Source organism: Delphinus delphis, chromosome 2 (genome assembly GCF_949987515.2).
Source record: "Delphinus delphis chromosome 2, mDelDel1.2, whole genome shotgun sequence".
Taxonomy (NCBI): Eukaryota; Metazoa; Chordata; class Mammalia; order Artiodactyla; family Delphinidae; genus Delphinus; species Delphinus delphis.
Window position 1 is genome coordinate 164,687,634 of NC_082684.1, and position 25,720 is coordinate 164,713,353.

Sequence of the window (25,720 nt, forward strand, 5' to 3'; positions counted from 1 at the left end):
GCAGTAGAAGTAGCCAGAGTATCAGTGTTTCTGCACTGCTCCCCCAAGATCCAGTTTCCATAGGGCAGTGCAAAGAGGACCAGATGACATCTGCTCATGCAGTCTTTTGCATTGCAGTAGAGGTGATCTTAGGGCACCTGAATCTTTTGTAATAGCCAGTAAGTGTGGCTGCCCTTTGCTCCTAAGGTACACATTCTGTTTTCTAAGTCTGATCATTATATGAACAACCTTGAAAAGATAGTTCAGAATGACGGGCAAGTCATTGCCTCATTCTGAAGACATACAGGAACAGTAGAGACTCATGTAAGAACTTTCTCCTAACACATGACAATCTTCAGATTATGAGGATTAATACAATGTTTATTTTTCATTCACAGCTAAGTCCAGAATGGATGTTGCAGACAGCTTTCTTTCTTATAAGGCATGAATCAGGAATTTAAGTTCCTTCCACCTTGTGACTCGGCCTTCTTTTCATTGTTCCTTCGTGGCTGCCGTGTTCACTTGCATTAATCTCTGGAAGAGGAAGGAGCATGGACACTCAATACTTGGGGCTATGAAGGACCAGGCCTAGAGGCAGCACACGTCGTTTTTCATTCAGATTGCGTTTGACTTCAACCCAGTTGAGTGACACATTGAACTGCAAAAGGAAACTGGGAAATATCTAGTTATACTCTGAATAAGAAAAGGAAATGGGTTTGGTGAATAGCTAGCTGTCTCTACCTCATTTTAGCCCATTCTTTTTGTTAAGCCATATGTAATTATTAAAAAAAATTCAGGGCTTCCCTGGTGGCGCAGTGGTTGAGAGTCTGCCTGCCGATGCAGGGGACACAGGTTCGTGCCCTGGTCTGGGAAGATCCCACATGCCGCGGAGCGGCTGGGCCCGTGAGCCATGGCCGCTGAGCCTGTGTGTCCGGAGCCTGTGCTCCGCAACAGGAGAGGCCACAACAGTGAGAGGCCCGCGTACAGCAAAAAAAAAAAAAAAATTCAAACAAGACAAAGCATTTAAAAAAATGCAAGTTAATTAAAAAAAAAAAAAAAAGACCCACTCCAGAATCCACCATCCAGAAATAGCCATTATTACTACTAAGTAAATTTTTATATATAGATAGCTATATAATCCAGATTTTTATATATAGATGGAAAATAGATTTTAAAAAGGGTAGTTAGAGCAATAAAAAATATTAAAATGATATAATACCTTAATTTTTAAAATATTAGTTAGATTTATTTGGCTATATAGAAGAAAAAGAAAGTGAAGCAAAATAGATAATGTTGAACTTCATATAAAATTTCCTTACCACAAGGGATATTATTTCCTTAAATTTATACCTTGAAGCTTAATAATAGAGATTACAAAAACAAACAAAACATTGAGAGGTAAGATTGTCTTTCCAGTTCAGATGCTTTTAGCTGTAACAGAATATTGCTAAAGCAGTAGGAAATTTATTGTTTTGCATAAGATGTTCAGAGGCTTTTCTAAGATTAGTTAATTTAACAATAGCCAGTTCAACAGTAGCAGGGCATTGTTGTCTTTCTTTTGGTTCTCTTGGCTTTTCTAGGCATAGTTGTAAGGTCATTACAGTTGTTCCAAGGGTCATGGCCTAACACTTGAGCATCTGAAGGCAGGAAGGGAGTACGTTTTTAAGAGAGAGAACATTCCCAGCCATCTCACAGAAAATTTACCCTTCTGTTTTATTATCCTGACCTAAATCTATCCTGGACCTAAGGCAGTCAGTGGGTAGGGAGGGTAGATTTATCTAAATTGACTTAGATATACCATGTTCACCTCTGGGCTGGAGTTTGAGGATGTGAGAGGGTGATTAGCCAAAGAAAACCAGACTTTGTCTACAAGGAGAGGATTTATGTGTAATTACTATTTGGTGGCAAACTATTTTGTTTTAACTACATGCTTCAAAATCTGTATTGAGCTCCTGCCTTGAAAGGCTAACAGCATCCCCATACTCTTCTCATTTCCTGTGCCCTCCAGTTTGTTTGTTTTTCAAAGATCTTTATGTTATATTTTTCAGGTCTGGGGCATTCTCTTCTGTAAACACAATCCTCAGAGTTGTTTTAGGGATTTGTTCTGTATTTTTAAAAAATATTTATTTATTTATTTGGCTGTGGCGGGTCTTCTTTTTTTTTTTTTCCCTGCGTTGGGTCTTAGTTGCGGTGCGCAGCGTCATTAGTTGTGGCATGCGGGCTCAGTATTTGCAGTGTGTGGGCTTAGTTGCCCCATGGCATGTGGGATCTTAGTTTCCCGACCAGGGATTGAACTGGTGTACCCCACTTTGCAAGATGGATTCTTAACCGCTGGACCGCCAGGGAAGTCTCGCTCTGACGGGTCTTAGTTGTAGCACATGGGCTTCTTAGTTGTGGCGCATGGGATCTTTTTTTTTAGTTGTGGCATGTGGGCTCTTAGTTGTGGCATACAGACTCTTAGTTGTGGCATGCAAACTCTTAGTTGTGCATGTGTGTGGAATCTAGTTCCCCAACCAGGGATGGAACCCGGGCCCCTGCATTGGGAGCATGGAGTCTTACCCACTGGACCACCAGAGAAGTCCCATTTGTTCTGTATTTAATTTAAATTTGTAGGATGGTCACTACCAGTCCTTTCACCACAGCTTCTCCAGTGAGTTCTTTATATCATGTCTTAAATTGGCAGAACTTTATTGTTCAGTATCTTTTTTCAAGAATAAGTTCTGCAGACCTGTATTCTGAGTTTGTTCATAATGGAAAGTATTTCCTTATTGTCCTAATTTTTGAATTGTATCTTGGCTATATATAATATCATTAGGTCACACTTTCTTTCCTTTTAAGAATTCAAGCAGTGGACCTGGAGAGTATTGCTGTGGGGAGGACCAGGGACAGTCCCACCCCCCTGACCCCCTTGCAGTCAACTGAGTTTAACTACAGTAAGTCTTGCCGTTGAACATTCTGTAACTGAATTTTTCAGAATGCGTTTTTTCCAATTTTTATTTTGTGGGCTTTTATGTTTGAATACATCTTCTGTTCTCCATTCATTGGATTTTCTACTTTAGGGACACAGGTTATACTTATGTTTGATTATCTTGTTTTATGTAGCTCTTAGTTCCTCTCTAACCCCCCACCCCCCTTTTATTCTTGGCCACGCTCCGTGGCTTGTGGAATCTTAGTTCCCTGACCAGGAATCGAACCCGGGCCTCAGCAGTGAAAGTGCCCAGTCCTAACCATTGGACCCTCAGAGAATTCCTTCTAACCACTTTCTTTTTTTTTTTTAAATTTTTATTGGAGTATGGTTGCTTTACAATGTTGTGTTAGCCTCCACTACACAACAACATGAATCAGCCATCCACATACAGATATCCCTTCCCTTTTGGACATAACCACTTTAATATCTGCTGATTTTTCACTTGCATTAATAGGATTGTTTCATGCCCCTTTTTAAGCAGTATTTTTATTCTCAAGAATGTATATTTTTTTCCTTGCTGATTCTATGTTATTTACTAATTCTGTTTTAGTTTTTAAATTACTTTGGTTGTATAATCCCTATCTTTGACCTTTTTTTGTTTCATTATCTCATTTTTGTGCTTTGTTCGAAGTTTTATTTAGCGTGAAGCAGTTTTGAGAAATATCTTCAAATTGCATTTTTTTAAAAAAATTGTATTTATTTATTTATGGCTGTGTTGGGTCTTTGTTGCTGCGCACGGGCTTCCTCTAGTTGTGGCGAGCGGGGGCTACTCTTCGTTGCAGTGCATGGGCTTCTCATTGCGGTGCCTTCTCTTGTTGCGCAGCATGGGCTCTAGGCGCGCGGGCTTCAGTAGTTGCGGCTTGTGAGCTCTAGAGCGTAGGCTCAGTAGTTGTGGCACACGGGCTTAGTTGCTCTGCGGCATGTGGGATCTTCCCGGACCAGGGCTCGAACCCATGACCCCTGCATTGGCAGGCGGATTCTTAACCACTGCGCCGCCAGAGAATTCTGAGAAATATCTTTATGCTGAGTTATATTTATTTGTAGGGTAAGATTTTTGGTTCTCTTATGCACGTTGTGTTCTTTATATTGTTTCGTTTTTGGCTGTGATTTCTTTGCCATGCAACTTTTTTCCCTCTTGCTCATTTTTGTGAGGCTCTTGTAGATATTTGCTCCACTATAGTTTAGGTAATTTCTTGAATCTCTTCTCACCATTTTTGAGACTAGGGTTTGAGGGCTAAGTATTTTGCCTTTTTCTGACGCCAGCGGGAATGGCAAGGATGCAGTGTAGAAGCTCAGCTGGGGCAGTATAGTTTTTGGTAAAACCTCAGGCTCAGCTTTCTTTTCTAATTTTTGATTAAATGTCTTATACTAGATTTTAATCTCTTAACTGTGTGGGAGTATCTCATACAGTTAAGAATACCCTCTGATTTTATATAATTCACTCCTAGCCTAGATCCTTTACTTCCAAAGAGTAAGTACTCTCTCTTCCTCTAGTTTTTCCTGTTTCTGCCCTGAAGCTTGCACTACTCTTTAGGCAGAGAACAAATTAAGTAGGCAGGAAAACAAAACGAAAAGATTGCTTCTCTGCAGAATGAGGGGTTTTTGTGATATTCTCAGAATTTTAACTAATTTTGGAAGCAGGATTATTAATAGCTGAATTCTATAGTTCAGTCCAGGGCATTTTCTCCTCTATTTCTGAAGTCTTCTATTTCACTGCTTGCTTGCCAGTTTTTGTTTAATGCATTATTATCTGCCTCTGCCAATCCCCCAGTTTTGGTTGCTGTTTGGTTTGTTGTTTTCACTGGTTTTTGTTTGTTAGATTTTGAATCATTAACATTGGAAAAATTTGATGTGATTTCAGATCACCATTTTTTAAGCGTTAGGAGTTATTAAATCTAGACACACTCTCCTTACTAGAAATTTAATTTCTAATATTGGGCTTCCTGATGAACTCTTCTTTGCACTTAGTGATGATGAAATTCTTTCCTACATATGAGCAAATCTTTGTTGATAATTTAGAATTTTTCTGGGGAAGTAATAACCTCAAGCCAAATATTGCATTCCTTTTAGAATTCACTTTCTGATTTACCCCCAATATTTCTACCAGTTGTTCAGTGATTGCACGTGTACTTTTCAAACTCTGAGATATCTGATTTCTCTGTGTCTGAAGACATGAACTTATTTCAGGTGTTATCTCTACTGTATTGTACTTTAGTTTTCCTTTAACAGTTAATTTCTTTACCCATTCCAGTTTGAACACTGGAAACATTGGATGTCTCTTAGTTGTTTATCTTGCTCTAAACTTAGGTTAAAAACTCCTGTATCGTCCCTAACTTCTACATGGAAAGTAGTTCATTCTGGAGCTAAAGCTACTTTAAAATGGAAACATTTTCTCTCCCTTCTTTTATATCTTTTCTTCTCTTCCCTACTCTTTCAAATTTCCTTTTTTTTGTTTTTTGGCTGTGTTGGGTCTTCGTTGCTGCACGTGGGCTTTCTCTAGTTGCGGTGAGCAGGGGCTACTCTTCGTTGTGGTGCATGGGCTTCTCATTGTGGTGGCTTCTCTTGTTGCGGAACACGGGCTCTAGGTGCGCGGGCTTCATTAGTTGTGGTGTGTGGGCTCAGTAGTTGTGGCACATGGGCTTAGTTGCTCCACAGCATGTGGGATCTTCCCAGACCAGGGATTGAACCCGTGTCCCCTGCATTGGCAGGTGGATTCTTAACCACTGTGCCACCAGGGAAGTCCAAATTTCCATTTTATAATTCGTCATCATGGGTAACTTACCTATATTTTTATTTAAATTAAAAAATATATATATATTTTTAAAGGTTTCAGTTAACTTTCTTGGGAGGTGTAGGTTAAAGTCTATTTTGTGCTTGTTTAAGCCATTCCTTTGTGATCTGTAAAAACAGATCCTTACAGGGCTGTTTTAAAGATTAAATGAGATAATATATATATTTGTAAATTACAAATTGCTACAATTCTGATTATTTTTATTGTTAATTATACACACTAATATATTTAGGAGTGACACTGGTTGTCCTTACCTATGGTTTTACATAAAAATATTCAGTATTTGTTTATTTCCTTCTGGTTGGTACCCTCTTTTAGCATAAAATTTTATTCACTTATTTATTAAATTTATTTTTTATGGAAATAATATAGTTGATGTAAAGTATATTAGTTTTAGGTGTACTATGTAGTGACTTGATATTTACATACATTATGAAATGATCGCCATAATAAGTCTAGTAACTATCTGTCCCTGTACAAATTTCTTAACAATGTTATTGACCATATTCTTTATGGTGTGTATTATAGCCCCTTTGCTCACTTATTTTATAGCTGGAAGTTTTCTCCCCCACCCCGCTCAGTTTGTTCTCTGCATCTGAGTCTGTTTTTGTTCGGTTTGTTTGTTTTGTTTTTTAGATTCCACATAAAAGGAAGGTCATATGGTACTTGTCTTTCTTAGTCTGACTTATTTAACTTAGTGTAATACTGTCTAAATCCATTCATGTAAAATGGCAAAATTTTATTTTTTTAATGGCTGAGTAATATGACACGCACACTGTCTTCTTTATCCATTTATCTACTGATGGCCGCTTAGATTGCTTCCATATCTTGGCTATTGCAAATAATGCTGCAATGGACATTGTGCATATGTCTTTTTGAATTAGTGTTTTTGTTTTCTTTGGGTAAATACCCAGAAATGAAATTGCTGGATCATATGGCAGTTCTATTTTTAATTTTTTAGGAATCTTCACATTGTTTTCCATAGTGGCTGCACTAATTTCCAATACCACCGACAGTTCACAAGGGTTCTCTTTTCTCTGCATCCTTGCCAACACTTATAATTTGTTGTCTTTTTGATGATAGCCATTGTGACAGGTGTGACGTGGTATCTCATCGTGGTTCTGATTTACATTTCCCTGATGATTAGTGATATTGAGCATCTTCTCATGTGTCTGTTGGCCATCTGTATGTCTTTTTTGGAAAAATGTCTATTCAGGTCCTCTGCTTATTTATTTTGTTTTATTTTGCGGTACGCGGGCCTCTCACTGTTGTGGCCTCTCCCGTTGCGGAGCACAGGCTCCGGACGCGCAGGCTCAGCGGCCATGGCTCACGGGCCCAGCCGCTCCGCAGCATGTGGGATCTTCCCGGACCGGGGCACGAACCCGTGTTCCCTGCATCAGCAGGTGGACTCTCAACCACTGCACCACCAGGGAAGCCCCCTCTGCTTATTTTTTAATTGGGTTGTTGGTTTTTGGATGTTGATTTGTATGAGTTCTTTGTGTATTTTGGATATTAATCCCTTATCAGATATGTTGTTTGCAAGTATCTTGTCCCATTCAGTAGGTGGCCTTTTCATTTTGTTGCTGGTTTCCTTCACTGTGCAAAAACTTTTCATTCTCAGTTTGATGTCCCTTTTGTTTATTTTTGCTTTTGCTTCCCTTGCCTCAGGAGACATATCTGGAAAGATTCTGCTAAGACCAGTTTCGAAAAGCATGCTGCCCATGTTTTCTTCTGGTTTTATGGTTTCAGGTCTTCTTTTTAAGTCATTTTGAGTTTATTTTTGTATATGGTGTAAGAAAGTAGTCTAGTTTGACTCTTGTATGTAGCTGTCCAGTTTTCACAACATCATTTATTGAAGAGGCTGTCTTTTCCTCATTGCATATTCTGGCCTCCTTTGTTACAGATTAACTGACCATGTAAGCATGGGTTTATTTCTGGACTCTCTGTTCTGTCCCGTTGATCTGTGTGTCTGTTTTTGTGCTAGTACCATAGTATTTTGATTACCATAGTTTTGCAGTATAGTTTGAAATCAGGGTCTGTGATACCTCCAGCTTTGTTCTTCTTTCTCAGATTTCTTTGGCTCCTTGCATAAAATTTTAAAGCAGAATTCATATCATATTAACCATTTCCCCAAATCTTTAAATATTCCTTTAGAACATGCTTTTTAAGTGGCCATTACATGGTTGTATAATAATTTTTCAACCACATCTGTGTCACTGGACATTCAGATTGTTTTCAGGTTTTTTATCATTGCAAATAGTAGCATAATAAACTGTATTTAATCCTTTGTTCACTTCCTAGAGGTGAAATTACTAGATCAGATAAAGCATTCATGGTTTCTAACTCTTACCTTTAAAATGGTCCTTTGCATTTTTACATTCTCTCAAGTAATGTATGCAGGTACTCATTTCACTGTAACTTGGGCAACATTGGGTTTTATTATAAACAAAAACCCAACAATTTTGATCACTAGGTAATAGAAAAATATTACCATTAAGTTCTCTAGTAGTTGGGTTGCACATTCTTTGTTATTGTTGTTTAGTGACTCAGTTTCTTTTATAAATTGCCCTTTGTACATTGTTTTATGGCATATATATTTTTTCTTACTGATTTATAAAAAATTTAAACAGCACTGAAATACGGAACATATTAACTCACTTCTCAGTTTGTTTTTAGCTTTTTAATGGTTTTTAAATTGATGTAGAAGTATTTTGAATTTGAATAGCTAAAACTGCCTTTTCCATTTCTGATTTTGCTTTTAATCTTATTGGAGTATAGTTGCTTTACAATGTTGTGTTAGTTTCTGCTGTACAACAAAGTGAATCAGCTGTATGTATGCATATATCCCCATATCCCCTCCCTCTTGAGCCTCCCTCCCACCCTCTGTATCCCACCCCTCTAGGTGGTCACAAAGCGCTGAGCTGATCTCCCTGTGCTATGCAGCAGCTTCCCACTAGCTAGCTATTTTACATTTGGTAGTGTATATATGTCAATGCTACTCTCGCACTTCGCCAGCTTCCCCTTCCCCCGCTGCGTCCTCAAGTCTGTTCTCTATGTCTGTGTCTTTATTTCTGCTCCACCACTAGGTTCATCAGTACCATTTTTTTAGATTCCTTATATGTGAGTTAGCATACGGTATCCATTTCTGATTTTTTAGTGAGTTTTTTACTCTTAGAAAAAGTCTTTCTTTAAAGTTTTAAAAAATATTTTCTTAAATCTCTTAGATTATTTTAATTTTTATTTAACTATTTAAAGTAATCCATTTGGATTTTGTCTTACTTTGTATGATACTTTCCCCTAAATTATTAACCAGTTATTGTAGTACCATTACTAAATAATTTCAGTCTTTCCTTGCTGATTTGGAATCCCATCTTTGTCATATGCTAAATATTTATATTAATTGAATATTTTCCTGGAATTTCCTTTTGTTCTATTGTTCTATTAAAATCAGCCTATCTTTTTAGTGTGAAAGTCATTAGACTGTGTTGATTCATATCTTACCGGCCAATATTATGAATATAATCTATCGATAGCCTCTTCCACTGAGCATTTGAAATCCTCATCTCAGGATGTATTTCTTGGCGTATTACAAAGGACCAAAGTTCTGTGTTATTTCATGAGGAGTTCCATACATTCACATTTTCATAGATTTACACATGCATACTTTACTTTTTACTCTCGTGTGTTTTCCAAGATGGTAGAGATTGTTTATCTTGTTCTTATTCAGACTCTTTACATGATGACTGGGATCTAAGGGGGCAAAGGTGAAAGACGTAGAAGACTTCTCAAGGCTCTTCTTAGCTCCAGAACTTGTACATGACATCCTATTACAAAGAATTGGAGGCATGAGTCCTTATGATCTGTCACAGTTAAAATATTTTCATAGTAAGAAAGTTTCCTAAAAAAATCTGAATAAAAACTATTATTGTGTTATTTTACATTTTCTTTTACTAAAGTATTAACATTGCAGTCAAGAGGTATCTAATGTACTTATTAAATCAGGAGTTAAAAGCAAAGAGTGGCAGTACTCTTGGGTATTACAGTAAAACATCTATCCTTAATTTTTATGCTTTTTGTTTTGCTGGTGTGTATTCTCTTTTAGGGCAGAGCCAGTGATATTACTCTTTCATGTCTTGAATAGATTAAGTTCTCCGAATGTTTAAATTTATGAACTATTGCAAATAAGTTGAATTAACTAAATAGTAGTAAACTTCACACCCAATACTGACTGACTCTTACCTACTGATTCAAACATCTGAGAGTGATTTCGTTAAAAGTTTTTGGTGTTAAATAAGGTTGGGCTCCTAATATTTAATTAATTTCTTATTAATTGAATTCCTTTGTTATATTTCAATTCATCAGTTTTAGCAGAGATAACTAATTCATCTATTTTTGGAGTAAACCTCAGAAAGAATTTTTTGCCTGAGTTTCTATGCTCTGTTTTGTAGTTTGTGGGCCATAGAATTTAATGCATGGTGTTGGAGAATCCGACATCATTATGATGTGATAGTGCATGTCAAAGTGCTGTGTAAATTTTAAAGTGCTATTTATGAAATGTACGCAACAGTATTTGGTGTTTTTAACAGAAGAAAAAGTTTGTCAGATATAAAAGTAGCAAATAATTGTAGACTTTAGTTGTTTATATATTGTTCTACGTTGGTCAGGGATAAGGGAACTGAAGTCACCTTAAAATAAGTTATACTAGTATTACTATATATTTTAATATATAGTAATATATATAGTAATGCCATAAGTATATTACTAGTATTGTTTATATATAAAATAATATGATCATGGTTAGAAGTGATTGTTATTTTTGACAAATATTTGTTAACATTGTAAATTACTTAAACACAATTATATAGAAATCTCATCTTTATTATGTATATGTGGGTTATGATTTAAATTTAAATTGGATTTTACTTCTATTCACTTTTAGAAATATAAAGAAAAGGACAAACACAAACAAAAACACAAGAAGCAACCAGAACCATCACCTGCATTGGTTCCTTCCTTGACTGTTACTACAGAAAAAGTAAGTTTTAAGTGTCATATTTTGTTCTACATAATAACTAGTTATGTGCTGACTTTTACCGTTTAACTAGTTATGTGCTGAATTTTGAAAATACTTGAGGAAGTGTCCTGGTTCCTTCTAAGCATTTCCACCTCTCTAACCCTACATCAAGTGCTTTAGGTTTTCTATTCTTAGTCCTTTATTCTATCTTCTGTTTATTCTATGCTGATTTCTGAAGAATGTTAAGTGAGGATAACAAGTGGGGGGCATCATTGAGATGTAAACTTTGGGCTGTGCAGTGGGCTTTGTCCACCTGTGCTTTTGAATTTTGGCTTCATCACTTACAGACCAAGCTCTTAGGTTAATTAACCTCTTTGTAACTCAATTTCATCATTCGTTAAAGTGGGGGAGATAATTGTTGGAATTGAATGAGGTAATGCATATGAAGCAGTTAGAACAATGTCTAGTTCATAGTAAGTATTACTTAGTAAATGTTAAATATTATTAAGATTATAATCATGTGGGTAACAGGAAAACAAGTGGGGATGGTGCTGGGCAGCTGGGACAGAGTAAGAAAGGGAGGTGGGAGGGGTGCAGTAGAAGAGGCCAGGATGAGAGACCAATCACATAAGGCTGTATAAGCCAGTGGAAGGACGTAGTTTTTAGTCTGAGTGTAAAGATAGCCATTAGAGCAGCGGTCCCCAACCTTTTTGGCACCAGGGACTGTTTTTTTTTTTTTTAATTAAGTTATTTATTTATATTTTAATTTTTGGCTGTGTAGGGTCTTCATTTCTGTGGGAGGGCTTTCTCTAGTTGCGGCAAGTGGGGGCCACTCTTCATCGTGGTGTGCGGGCCTCTCACTGTCGCGGCCTCTCTTGTTGTGGAGCACAGGCTCCAGATGCGCAGGCTCAGTAGTTGTGGCTCACGGGCCTGGTTGCTCCGCGGCATGTGGGATCTTCCCAGACCAGGGCACAAACCCGTGTCCCCTGCATTGGCAGGCAGATTCTCAACCACTGCGCCACCAGGGAAGCCCCAGGGACTGGTCTTGTGGAAGATAATTTTTCCACAGATGGGGGGTGGTGGGGTGATGGTTTCAGCATGATTGAAGCGCATTGTTTATTGTGCACTTTATTACTGTTATTATTACATTGTAATATATAGTGAAGTAATTATACAACTCACCATAATGCAGAATCAGTGCGAGCCCTGAGCTAGTTTTCACTTGCCACTAACTGATAGGGTTTTGATAGGAGTCTGCAAGCGATTGATTTATTATGGTCTCTGCAGTCAAACCTCTCTGATAATGATAATCTGTATTTGCAGCCCGCTCCCCAGTGCTAGCATCACCACCTCATCTCCCCCTCAGATCATCAGGCATTAGATTCTCATAAGGAGCACGCAAGCTAGATCCCTCGCGTGTGCAGTTCACCGTAGGGTTTGCGCTCCTATGAGAATCTAATGCCGCTGCTGATCACAGGAGGCGGAGCTCAGGCAGTAACGTGAGCAGTGGAGAGCGGCTGTAAATATAGATGAAGCATCTTTTGCTCGCCTGCCACTCACCTCCTGCTGTGCAGCCCGGTTCCTAACAGGCCACGGACTGGTACCAGCCCGGGGATTGGGGACCCCTCCGTTAAAGAGTTCTGATCTGAGATGTAACATGGTGTTACTTAAGTTTTGTAAGAACCTGTGGCTGCTTTGTTGTAAATGGACTATAGAGAGTCAAGAATGAAAGGAGGGAGGCCATTAGGAGGTTATTGCAATAATCCAGAAAGGGATGGTTGTGACACTGGGGGGTGGTGAAAGGTGATCAGGTTATGAATACATTCAAAAGTAGAACCCACGTAACTTTCTTATAGATAAAAAGTGTAAGAGAAAGAGGATCCAAAGATGATTCCAAAGATGTTAGCCCACATAACTAGAAGGAATGGAACTGCTGTTGACAAAGATGTGAAAGACTGTGGGTGTGGTAGGTTTAGGGGAAGAAGAGGAATTCAGTTTTGGGTATGGTATTTGTTCTTTTTAAAATTTTTTAAAATTGAAGTATAGTTGATTTACAGTGTTGTGTTAATTTTTTCTGTATAGCAGAGTGACACAGCCATACATATATACATATTTTTTTTCATATTCTTTTCCATTATGGCTTATCACAGGATACTGAATATAGTTCCTTGTGCTGTACAGTAGGACCTTGTTATTTATCCATCCTATATATAATGGGTTGTATCTACTAATCTCCAAACTTCCAATTCTTTCCTCCTCCACATCCCTGCCCCATGGCAACCACAAGTCTGTTCTCTATGTCTGTGAGTCTCTTTCTGTTTCATAGATATGTTCATTTGTGTCGTATTTTAGATTCCACATATAAGTGATATCATCTGATATTTGTCTTTCTCTTTCTGACTTTTTTCGCTTAGTATGATAATCTCTAGGTCCATCTATGCTGCTGCAAATGGCATTATTTCATTCTTTTTAATGGCTGGGCAATATTCCTGTGTGTGTGTGTGTGTGTGTGTGTGTGTGTGTGTGTGTGTGTGTTTGTGTTTAGGGTTGTCCAAAAAGTTCGTTGGGGTTTTCCTGTAAAATCTTACAGAAAAACCGGAACAAACTTTTTGGCCAACCCAGTATATACCACGTTTTTTTATCCATTTGTCTGTTGATGGACATTTAGGTTGCTTCCATGTCTTGGCTATTGTAAATAGTGCTGCTATAAACATAACGGTGCATGTAGCTTTTCGAATTATAGTTTTGTCTGGGTATATGCCCAGGAGTGGGATTGCTGGATCATACGGCAACTCTAGTTTTTGAGGAACCTCCATACTGTTTTCCATAGTGGCTGCACCAATTTACATTCCCACCAACAGTATAAGAGTGTTCCCTTTTCTCCACACCCTCTCCAGCATTTGTTGTTTGTAGACTTTTTAATGGTGGCCCCTCTGACTGGTGTGAAGTGGTACCTCATTGTAGTTTTGAGTTGCATTTCTCTAATAATTAGCAATGAGTATCTTGCAAAAGTGGTTCTAGAGGGAACATATCTTAACATAATAAAAGCTATTTACAACAGAGCCACAGCGAATGTAATACTCAGCGTTGAAAAGCTGAAAGCATTCCTGCCCAAAACAAGACAAGGATACCCACTCTCACCACTTCTCTTCAGCATAATATTGGAAGTTTTAGCCACAACAATGAGACAAGAAAAAGAAATAAAGGTATTCAAACTGGTAGGGAAGAGGTAAAGTTGTCATATACACAAATGATATGATGCTATATGTAGAAAACCCTGAAGACTCCACACAAACACTGATGAACGAATTTAGCAAGGTAACAGTATACAAGATTAACATACAGGAATCAGTTGCATTCCTTTACAGTAACAGTGAAATAACAGAACAGGAATGCAAGCAAACAATCCCTTTTAAAATTGCTTCAAAAAAAAAAAAGAAACTTAGGAGTGAACCTTACCAAGGAGGTAAAAGACTTATATGCTGAGAACTACAAAACCTTAATAAAGGAAACTGAAAATGATTCAAAGTAATGGAAAGATATCCCCTGCTCTTGGATTGGAAGAATTAATATTGTTAAAATGGCCGTACTACCCAAAGCTATCTATAGATTTAATGTGATCCCTATCAAATTACCCATGACATTTTTCACAGAAGTAGAACAAATAATCAGAAAATTTATATGGAAACTTTATAAAAGACCCAGAATTGCCAAAACAATCCTGAGGAAAGAGGACAAGGCAGGAGTTATGACTCTCCCAGACTTCAGACAATACTACAAAGCTACAGTAATCAAAACAGTATGGTATTGATACAAAAACAGACAGGTCAGTGGAACAGAATAAAGAGCCCAGAAATAAACCCACACACCTATCTATGGGCAGCCTTCGACAAAGGACGCAAGAATATACAATGGTAAAAGACAGTCCCTTCAGCAAGTGTGTTGGGAAAGTTGGACAGCTGTATGTCAGTCAGTGAAGTTAGAACACACCCTTACACCATACACAAAAGTAAACTCAAAATGCTTAAAGACTTAAATATAAGACAGGACACCATAAAACTCCTAGAAGAGGACACAGGCAAAACATTCTCTGAAATAAATCGTAGCAGTGTTTTTTTAGGTCAGTCTCCCCAGGCGATAAAAATAAAAGCAAAAATAAACAAATGGGACCTAAATAAACTTATAAGCTTTTGCACAGCAAAGGAGACCATAAACAAAACAAAAAGACAACCTATGGACTTGGAGAAAATATTTGCAAATGATGCGACCAACAAGGGCTTAATTTCCAAAATATACGAACAGCTCATACAATTCAACAGCAACAAAAAAAGCCTGGGATTTCCCTGTTGGTCCAGTGGTTAAGACTCCATGCTGCCAATGCAGGGGCCCTGGCTCTGATTCCTGGTCAGGGAACTGTATCCTGCATGCTGCAACTAAAGATCCCACACACTGCAATGAAGATTCCGCACTCGGCAGCAAAGATCCTGTGTGCCTCAAATAAGACCCAAGATACAACTAAGCTTATACTTTTCCAAATTCTGCTCTAAGGGATTGATAATAACTGTAACAGTGAGACCTAGTGAGTGATAAGGTCTGATGTTTTGAGGTTTTATACCTGGAGGGCTTTAGAGAGAGAGAGGGGTTTAGAATCAGCATGGAAGAGCAAGAGAACCCAGCCCACCTGCATAGCCAGTGAAACCAGAGTAGAGTAGCTGGAGTAGAGTATCCATTACTTGAAGTAGCTGTGAGGTAAACAGGGTGTTCAGGGTGACCCCTGATTTTCTTAGAGCAAGAATCTGCAGGGAATATTCTGAGAAAAGGTTGAGCTTATTTATTTTTTAATATTTATTTATTTATTTGGCTGTGCCATGTCTTAGTTGTGGCATGTGGGAATCTAGTTCTCTGACCAGGGATCGAACCTGGGCCCCCAGCATTGGGAGTGTGGAGTCTTAACCACTGGACCACCATGGCAGTCCCAAGGTTGAGTTTAATATAGCAGCTTTTCTTGATCATTCTGAGTTCCAGAGAGAACAGTGGAAGGGTTTCAGCTGTTGAAGAGGGAGCAGCGGGGGTGTGTGGACAAAATGTTCATGGCTGAGTGGGAAAGACGGAGGAGAGGATTAAACTGGATTCTGGGCTTTCTGTTAGTGAGTGGCAAAGAGGCAGGTGAGGATTGACCTGGAGTCTGTCTTTTGGTAAAGTCGTAATCAGATTAACCCTTGGAGATTGAAGGAAAATAATCTGGTGAGGCCTTGAGTATGTATGTATGTATGTATGTATGTATGTATGTAAGTATGGCTGTGTTCAGTCTTCGTTGCGGTGTGCGGGCTTCTCATTGTGGTGGCTTCTCTTGTTGCGGGGCACGGGCTCTAGGCACATGGGCTTCAGTAGTTGCAGCCCATGGGCTCAGTAGTTGTGGCTCACGGGCTTAGTTGCTCCGCGGCATGTGGAATCTTCCCGGACCAGGGATCGAACCCGTGTCCCCTGCATTGGCAGGCGGATTCTTAACCACTGCGCCGCCAGGGAAGCCCAGGCCTTGAGTATTTGAAAGGGGCAGGTAGTGTGGGCTCCTTCTTGACCTGGTGGATGGATGGTAGAGGATTTGAGCCATAGATTCCTTTTAGGAGGAGAGTGTTCCTTTACTGTTGGTGCACCACACTTTTTATTACCTTCTATTGATGGAAACATAGGACTATATCAAGGAATGTAAGGCTGAGTTTTATTTTGATCTTCAAGGCTCCTTTTAGATCCCATGGTTAAAATTTGTAGAGCACATTTGGGCTTCCCTGGTGGCACAGAGGTTGAGAGTCCGCCTGCCGATGCAGGGGACGCGGGTTCGTGCCCCGGTCCGGGAAGATCCCACATGCCGTGGAGCCACTGGGCCCGTGAGCCATGGCCGCTGAGCCTGTGCGTCCGGAGCCTGTGCTCCGCAACCGGGGAGGCCACAACAGTGAGAGGCCCGCGTACCGCAAAAAAATAAATAAATAAATAAAATTGTAGAGCATATTTAAATTGAGTCACTGGGAAGTTTAATTTACTATTGCAGTTTTTAAATACCTGTACTATATAGCCAGTTTTTTGTTTGTTTGTTTGTTTGTTTGTTTTTTGCGGTACGCGGGCCTCTCACTGTTGTGGCCTCTCCCGTTGCAGAGCACAGGCTCCGGATGCGCAGGCTCAGCGGCCATGGCTCACGGGCCCAGCCGCTCCGTGGCATGTGGGATCTTCCCAGACTGGGGCACGAACCCGCGTCCCCTGCATCGGCAGGCGGACTCTCAACCACTGCGCCACCAGGGAAGCCCTATAGCCAGTTTTGATTGTACATTTTTGAACCTTGCATTTGTCATTTCTTACACCTTAAGGCAAAATTCCATTTTGTTTATTTCTTTATTAACTTAGAATCGACTCTGCTGGTCTTAGAATTTTTAATTGTACTTTATGTATAATTTTTAACCCTTTTTTGACTCTAAACATTTTTCAGGCTAGGAATTAGCAGCAGGTAAATGCCTCGATGTCATGTCAGTGTGATGTCACTGTAATCCTTTAAATACTGCAACGTTAATTTATCAATATAATATTTTCACATAAATCCTTGATAACCATGGTAGTGTACTACTGGTGATACATAGATATATAAAAGTCACTAGGAATAGAGTAGGATTTTCATATTAATCATTAAGATTGTATATATAAGTGTCCTTCCTGGAAAACATAGCTTGTTGTTTCTGTCATTGGGAGGTTTAGGTTTTTAGGTATAAGGGGATTAGATGGAACAGATGGGATTAGATTCTGCAGAGACTTGAATTAAGGGAATCCTTTAATATAATACATCAAGTTGAGAAAGCAGAAAAGGAGGCTCACCTTGTGTTTGTAGGACAGCATGTTCGCTTCCCCTGATTTCCTCAGTTTGGTCTTTCTGAGCACTTCAAATCTGTTTCCTTGTTTCCATAGTGTTAGTAGAAGGGTGTATTGTCAAGGAAGGATAAGAGAAGAAAGTCTTAGCTCTTTACCTTGTGCAGATTTGTTTGGTGTCCGTGTTATTTTTCTGAAAAAAATATTTGAATGAGGGAAAGCCATAGTTAAGTTCTGTTTTCTTGTATCTCTTGGCCTTTCAGTAAGTATAACTTTTAAATAAAACTGTTACAGTTTATACTGTTTTTCTAAGATTTTTTGATAGTAGAACAAACATTTTTCTGTAAAGTAGGTTAATTGATTTCTTAATGTTTAAAAACTTCTAATATGCTTCTTTAAAGATTAACTTTTAAAGAAATCTGTAGAAGTTTTAACTTACTAAGAAATCCAGGTGTAGATTTATCCACTATGTTTTTAGTATATGTCAATCTCTGTTCTTTTCTTGTGTTATTCAGCAACACAACACCCTTGAATGCTAATCATGCTTAAACAAATTTTTTTGGAGACTTAATTTTTAAGGAAATACACACACATACACAATAATCTTATGATAATAAAAGTATTCAAAATTTTATTGTATCAAATACATTGGACCTTCTGTTAGCTTTCTTGAGGTAAAATTGACATACAATAAATTGCACATATTTGAAGTGGAAAATTCCATAAATTTGTGAATTGATTTGCTAAATGATTAGCAAAAGTTTCCTTGTGATTTAGTGTAATGCCCTTCTTGCCTTCACACGACTACCCTTGCCCTGGCAACTATTGTGTTTTCTGTCACTGTAAATTAGTTTGAATTTTCTAGAATTTTAAAAATGGAAACATATAGTATGTACACTTCTTTATCTGACTTCTTTCACTCAGCATAATTATTTTGAGACTCATCCATATTGTGTGTATGAAGAGTTCATTCCCTTTTATTCCTGACTAGTATTCTGTTGTATGGGCTTACCATAATTTGTTAATCCATTTAACAATTGATGGACGTTCAGGTTGTTTCCAGTTTTGGGCTATTAAAAATAAAGCTGCTAGGAACATTGTACAATATTTGTATGGGCATGCACTTTAATTTTTCTTGCATAAATACCAAGGAGCAGAATAGCTGGGTCACATGGTAGGTATGTCCTTAATTATTTAAGATAGTGTCAGACTATCTTCCAAAGTGGTTATACCATTTAACAATTCTACCATCAGTGTACGAGAGTTCTTGTTCCTCTATGTTCTCTGCAACACTTGGTATAATCAGTTGTTTTAATTTTAGCCATTCTAGTTAGGTACGTATCAGTTTCTCATTGTGGTTTTGATTTGCATTTCCTTAATGACCTAAATTATGTTAAACATCTTTTCATGTGAATAGTTGCCATTTATTTATTTTTTCCTTTTTATTGGTTTGTTTGTTTTCTTATTACTGAGTTTTGTGAGACATTATATGTTCCGATGCAAATCCTTTATCAGATATGTTATATGTTTTCTTTTAGAAGTTTTATATTTTTATGTTTTACATTTAGGTCGATGATCCTTTTTGAGTTAATTTTTGCATATGATGTGAGTTACACATCAAAATCCACTTATTTGAATACTGATATTCAGTTTTTCCTGAGCCATTTGTGGAACAGACTGCCCTTTCTCCACTGAATTACCTTTACTCCCATTTGTATAAAAACAGTTGACCATATATGTATTGGTCTATTTCTGGACTCTGTTCTGTTCCATACCACACAATCTTGATTACTGTGGCTTTATAATGACTCTTGAGGTCAGATAGGGTCCACTTCCAACTTTGTTCTCTTTCAGTTGTTTGATCTGTTCTAGGTTCTCTGCATTTTTATATGAATTTTAGAATTGTCAATTTATAGAAATAAAACTACTGGTATTTTGACTTGAACTGTAATGAATCTTCAAATTGTTTTGGGGGATAATTGATCCCTCAATAACATTGAGTCTTCTAACCTGTGAACATGTGTGTGTGTGTGTGTGTGTGTGTGTGTGTGTGTACCCAACATCTTCTTTATCCATTGATCTGCCAGTGCACATTTAGGTTGTTTCCATGTCTTGGCTATTGTAAACAGTGCTGCAGTGAACATTGGCGTGCATGTATACTTTCGAACCAAGTTTTTCTCCAGATATATGCCCCGAAGTGGGATTGCTGGATCATATGGTAGCTCTATTTTTAGTTTTTTAAGGAATCTCCGTACTGTTTTCGGTAGTGGTTGCACCAAGTTACATTCCCACTGAGAGTGTAGGAGGGTTCCCTTTTCTCCACGCCCTCTCCAGCATTTATTATTTGTAGACTCTTTGATAGCCATTCTGACTGGTGTGAGGTGATACTTTGTTGTGGTTTTCATTTGCATTTCTCTAATAATTAGCAGTGTTGAGCATCTTTTCATGTGCCTTTGGGCCGTCTGTATGTCTTCTTTGGAGAAATGTCTGTTTAGGTCTTCTGCCCATTTTTTGATTATGTTGTTGTTTTTCTGACATTGAGTTGTATGAACTGTTTGTATATTTTGGAAATTAAGCCCTTGTTGGTTGCATCATTTGCAAACATTTTCTCCCAGTCTGTAGGTTTTTTTTGGTTTTGTTGATGGTTTCCTTCACTGTGCAAAAGCTTTTAAGTTTGATTAGGCCCCATTTGTTTATTTTTGCTTTTATTTCTTTTGCCTTGGGAGACTGATCTAAGAAAATATTGTTATGATTTATATCACAGAATGTTTTGCCTATGTTTTCTGGGAGTTTTATAGTGTTATGTCTTACATTTAGATCTTAAAGCCATTTTGAGTTTATTTTTGTATATAGTGTCAGAGTGTTCTGATTTCATTAATTGACATGAGGGTTTCCCAGCACCCCTTGCTGAAGAGACTGTTTATATATTTTTAATAGATATATTGATTTTTTTCCTTTTTAATCTGTTAATATGATGAAGTACGTTGATTTTCCGAGGGTTGATTTTCCAGTGTTGAAAAACCTTGCATTCCTGGGGAAATCCCACTTGGTCTTGATGTATTACCATTTTTATGTACTGTTTGATTCTACTTTTAGAAATTTTACAGGAATTTTTGCCTCTGTATTCATGAGGGATATATATATATATTTGTTTGTTTGTTTGTTTTTGTTTTTGTTTTTGCGGTACATGGGCCTCTCACTGCTGTGGCCTCTCCCGTCGCGGAGCACAGGCTCTGGACGCGCATGCCCAGCGGCCACGGCCCACGGGCCCAGCCGCTCCGTGGCATTGTGGGATCCTCCCGGACCGGGGCACGAACCTGCGTCCCCCGCATCGGCAGGCGGACTCTCAACCTCTGCGCCACCAGGAAAGCCCCATGAGGGATATTGACCCATGTTTTCTTACAATGTCTTTGGTTTTTTTTTTTTTTTTGCGGTACGCGGGCCTCTCACTGTTGTGGCCTCTCCCATTGCGGAGCACAGGCTCCGGACGTGCAGGCACAGCGGCCGTGGCTCACGGGCCCAGCCGCTCCGTGGCATGTGGGATCTTCCCGGACCGGGGCACGAACCCACATCCCCTGCGTTGGCATGCAGACTCTCAACCACTGCGCCACCAGGGAAGCCCCAATGTCTTTGGTTTTGGTGTTAAAAGGAATGCTGGCTTTATAGAATGCATTGCAGGTATTCACTCTTGTTTTCTGGAAGAGTTTATGTAAATTTGGTAATATTTCTTAATGTTTAATATTATTCACTTTTTTTTCTTTTTTTCTTTTTGCTGCACTGCACAGCTTGTAGGATCTTAGTTCCCTGACAGGGACTGAACCTGGGTCCTTGGCAGTAAGAGTGCAGAGTCCTGACCACTGGACCACCAGGGAACTCCTGCTAGTATTCTCTTTTAAGGCCATCTGGGCCTAGAGTTTTCTGTAGGGGAACGTTTTCAACTGTAATTTCATTAAAAGAAAATAGATACAGGGCTATATTCAGGTTATCTGTTTCTTCTTGAGTGAGCTTTGACAGTCTTTTCTCTTTTTTGTAACCAGGCTGGCTATGAATTTTTATGATCTTAAATTATTACCTTTGGGTTCCAGTGATTTTTCTCTGTTGTTATTATGTTTTATATTTTAGTGATTTCTGTTCTAATTTTATGTTTTCCTTTTAACTGCTTGCTTTGGGTTTCTTTTCCTCTTCATTTTCTAATTTATTAAGGTGTAATATGAATTTATTCAAGACCTTTCTTTTCTCTAAAATAGGCAGCTTAAAAAAAACTTTATTTTTTAGAGTGGTTTTAGATTCAGAGAAAAATTGGAAAGTAAAGAGATTTCCTATATAACTCCTGACACCTTCCCCCACTGTCAGCATCCCACACCAGAGTGATACATTTGTTACAATCTGTGAACTTCCACTGACACATCATTAAGGCTTAAAATCCACAGTTGGCATTAGGGTTCAGTTTTTTTTTTTTTTAAACATCTTTATTGGGGTATAATTGCTTTACAATGGTGTGTTAGTTTCTGCTTTATAACAAAGTGAATCAGTTATACATATACATATGTTCCCATATCTCTTACCTCTTGCATCTCCTTCCCTCCCATTTCTCTAGGAGGTGGGTCAAAAAGGATCTTGCTGTGATTTATGTCATAGAGTGTTCTGCCTATGTTTTCCTCTAAGAGTTTGATAGTGTCTGGCCTTACATTTAGGTCTTTAATCCATTTTAAGCTTATTTTTGTGTATGGTATTAGGGAGTGACCTAATCTCATACTTTTACATGTACCTGTCCAGTTTTCTCAGCACCACTTATTGAAGAGGCTGTCCTTTCTCCACTGTACATTTCTGCCTCCTTTATCAAAGATAAGGTGACCGTATGTGGTGGGTTTATCTCTGGGCTTTCTATCGTGTTCCATTGATCTATCTCTCTGTTTTTGTGCCAGTACCATACTGTCTTGATTACTGTAGCTTTGTAGTATAGTCTGAAGTCAGGAAGCCTGATTCCTCCAGCTCCGTTTTTTGTTCTCAAGATTGCTTTGGCTATTCGGGGTGTTTTGTGTTTGCATACAAATTGTGAAATTTTTTGTCCTAGTTCTGTGAAAATGCCATTGGTAGTTTGATAGGGATTGCATTGAATCTGTAGATTGCTTTGGGTAGTAGAGTCATTTTCACAATGTTGATTCTTCCAATCCAAGAACATGGTACATCTCTCCACCTATTTGTATCATCTTTAATTTCTTTCATCAGTGTCTTATAATTTTCTGCATACAGGTCTTTTGTCTCCTTAGGTAGGTTTATTCCTAGATATTTTATTCTTTTTGTTGAAATGGTAAACGGGAGTGTTTTCTTGATTTCACTTTCAGATTTTTTCATCATTAGTGTATAGGAATGCCAGAGATTTCTGTGCATTAATTTTGTATCCCACTACTTTACCAAATTCATTGATTAGCTCTAGTAGTTTTCTGGTAGCATCCTTAGGATTCTCTATGTATAGTATCATGTCATCTGCAAACAGTGACAGTTTTACTTCTTCTTTTCCGATTTGGATTCCTTTTATTTCCTTTTCTTCTCTGATTGCTGTGGCTAAAACTTCCAAAACTATGTTGAATAAGAGTGATGAGAGTGGGCAACCTTGTCTTGTTCCTGATCTTAGTGGAAATGCTTTCAGTTTTTCACCATTGAGGATGATATTGGCTGTGGGTTTGTCATATGTGGCCTTTATTGTGTTGAGGAAAGTTCCCTCTATGCCTACTTTCTGCAGGGTTTTTATCATAAATGGGTGTTGAATTTTGTCGAAAGCTTTCTCTGCATCTATTGAGATGACCATATGGTTTTTCTCCTTCAATTTGTTAATGTGGTGTATCACATTGATTGATCTGCGTATATTGAAGAATCCTTGCATTCCTGGAATAAACCCCACTTGATCATGGTGTATGATCCTTTTAATGTGCTGTTGGATCTGTTTGCTAGTATTTTGTGGAGGATTTTTGCATCTATGTTCATCAGTGATATTGGCCTGTAGTTTTCTTTCTTTGTGACATCCTTGTCTGGTTTTGGTATCAGGGTGATGGTGGCCTCGTAGAATGAGTTTGGGAGTGTTCCTCCCTCTGCTATATTTTGGAAGAGTTTGAGAAGGATAGGTGTTAGCTCTTCTCTAAATGTTTGAAAGAATTCACCTGTGAAGCCATCTGGTCCTGGGCTTTTGTTTGTTGGAGGATTTTTAATCACAGTTTCAATTTCAGTGCTTGTGATTGGTCTGTTCATATTTTCTATTTCTTCCTGATTCAGTCTTGGCAGGTTGTGTATTTCTAAGAATTTGTCCATTTCTTCCAGGTTGTCCATTTTATTAGCCTAGAGCTTTTGTAGTAATCTCTCATGATCCTTTGTATTTCTGCAGTGTCAGTTGTTACTTCTCCTTTTTCATTTCTAATTCTGTTGATTTGAGTCTTCTCCCTTCTTTTCTTGATGAGTCTGGCTAATGGTTTATCAATTTTGTTTATCTTCTCAAAGAACCAGCTTTTAGTTTTATTGATCTTTGCTACCATTTCCTTCACTTCCTTTTCATTTATTTCTGATCTGATCTTTATGATTTCTTTCCTTCTGCTAACTTTGGGGTTTCTTTTTGTTCTTCTTTCTTTAATTGCTTTAGGTGTAAGGTTAGGTTGTTTATTTGAGATGTTTCTTGTTTCCTGAGGTAGGATTTTATTGCTATAAACTTCCCTCTTAGAACTGCTTTTGCCACATCCCATAGGTTTTGGGTCGTTGTGTTTTCATTGTCATTTGTTTCTAGGTATTTTTTGATTTCCTCTTTGATTTCTTCAGTGATCTCCTGGTTATTTAGTAGTATATTGTTTAGCCTCCATGTGTTTTTATTTTTTACAGATTTTTTTTCTGTAATTGATATCTAGTCTCATAGCGTTGTGGTCGCAATAGATATTTGATACGATTTCAATTTTCTTAAATTTACCAAGGGTTGATTTGTGATCCAAGATATGATCTAGCCTGCAGAATGCTCCATGAGCTCTTGAGAAGAAACTGTATTCTGTTGTTTTTAGATGGAGTGTCCTATAAATATCAATTAAGTCCATCCTGTGTAACGTATCATTTAAAGCTTGTGTTTGTTTATTTTCATTTTGGATTATCTGTCCATTGGTGAAAGTGGGGTGTTAAATTCCCCTCTTTTTATCCTGTTACTGTCAATTTCCCCTTTTATGGCTGTTAGCATTTGCCTTATGTATTGAGGTGCTCCTATGTTGGGTGCATAAATATTTACAATTGTTACGTTTTCTTCTTGGATTGATCCCTTGATCATTATGTAGTGTCCTTCTTTTTCACTTGTAGTAGTCTTTATTTTAGTCTATTTAGCCTGATACGAGAATCGCTACTCCAGCTTTCTTTTGATTTCCATTTGCACAGAATATCTTTTTCCACCCCCTCACTTTCAGTCTGTACGTGTCCCTAGGTCTGAAGTGGGTCTCATGTAGACAGCATATGTACAGGTCTTGTTTTTGTATCCATTCAGCCAGTCTGTGTCTTTTTGTTGGAGCATTTAATCCATTTACATTTAAGGTAGTTATGGGTATGTATGTTCCTATGACCATTTTCTTAATTGTTTTGGGTTTGATTTTGTAGGTCTTTTCCTTCTCTTGTGTTTTCTGTCTAGAGAAGTTCCTTTTGCATTTGTTGTAAAGCTGGTTTTGTGGTGCTGAATTCTCTTAGCTTTTGTTTGTCTGTAAAGGTTTTAATTTCTCCGTCACATCTGAACGAGATCTTTGCTGGGTAGAGTAATCTTGGTTGTAGATTTTTCCCTTTCATCACTTTAAATATGTCCGCCACTCCCTTCTGGCTTGCAGAGTTTCTGCTGAAAGATCAGCTGTTAACCTTATGGGGATTCCCTTGTATGTTATTTTTTTCCCTTACTGCTTTTAATGTTTTTTCTTTGTATTTATTTTTGATAGTTTGATTAATATGTGTCTTGGAATGTTTTTCCTTGGATTTATCCTGTATAGGAGTCTCTGTGCTACCTGATTGACTGTTAGCTTTCCCATATTAGGGAAATTTTCAACTATAATCTCTTCAAATATTTTCTCAGTCTCTTTCTTTTTCTCTTCTTCTGGGACCCCTGTAATTAGAATGT

At 38.1% G+C, this 25,720-nt stretch overlaps 1 protein-coding gene across 10 annotated transcripts in view; it reads left to right on the plus strand.

Annotated features, from left to right (window-relative positions):
* MLLT10 (MLLT10 histone lysine methyltransferase DOT1L cofactor) overlaps window positions 1-25,720 on the plus strand; it is a 246,891-nt gene that overhangs the window by 124,946 nt on the left and 96,225 nt on the right. For all 10 annotated transcript variants that reach the window (XM_060006191.1, XM_060006190.1, XM_060006188.1 and 7 more), the window contains one exon: window positions 10,678-10,773. In XM_060006191.1, the coding sequence (XP_059862174.1) occupies window positions 10,678-10,773 (96 nt within the window). The remainder of the gene's footprint in view (window positions 1-10,677; window positions 10,774-25,720) is intronic.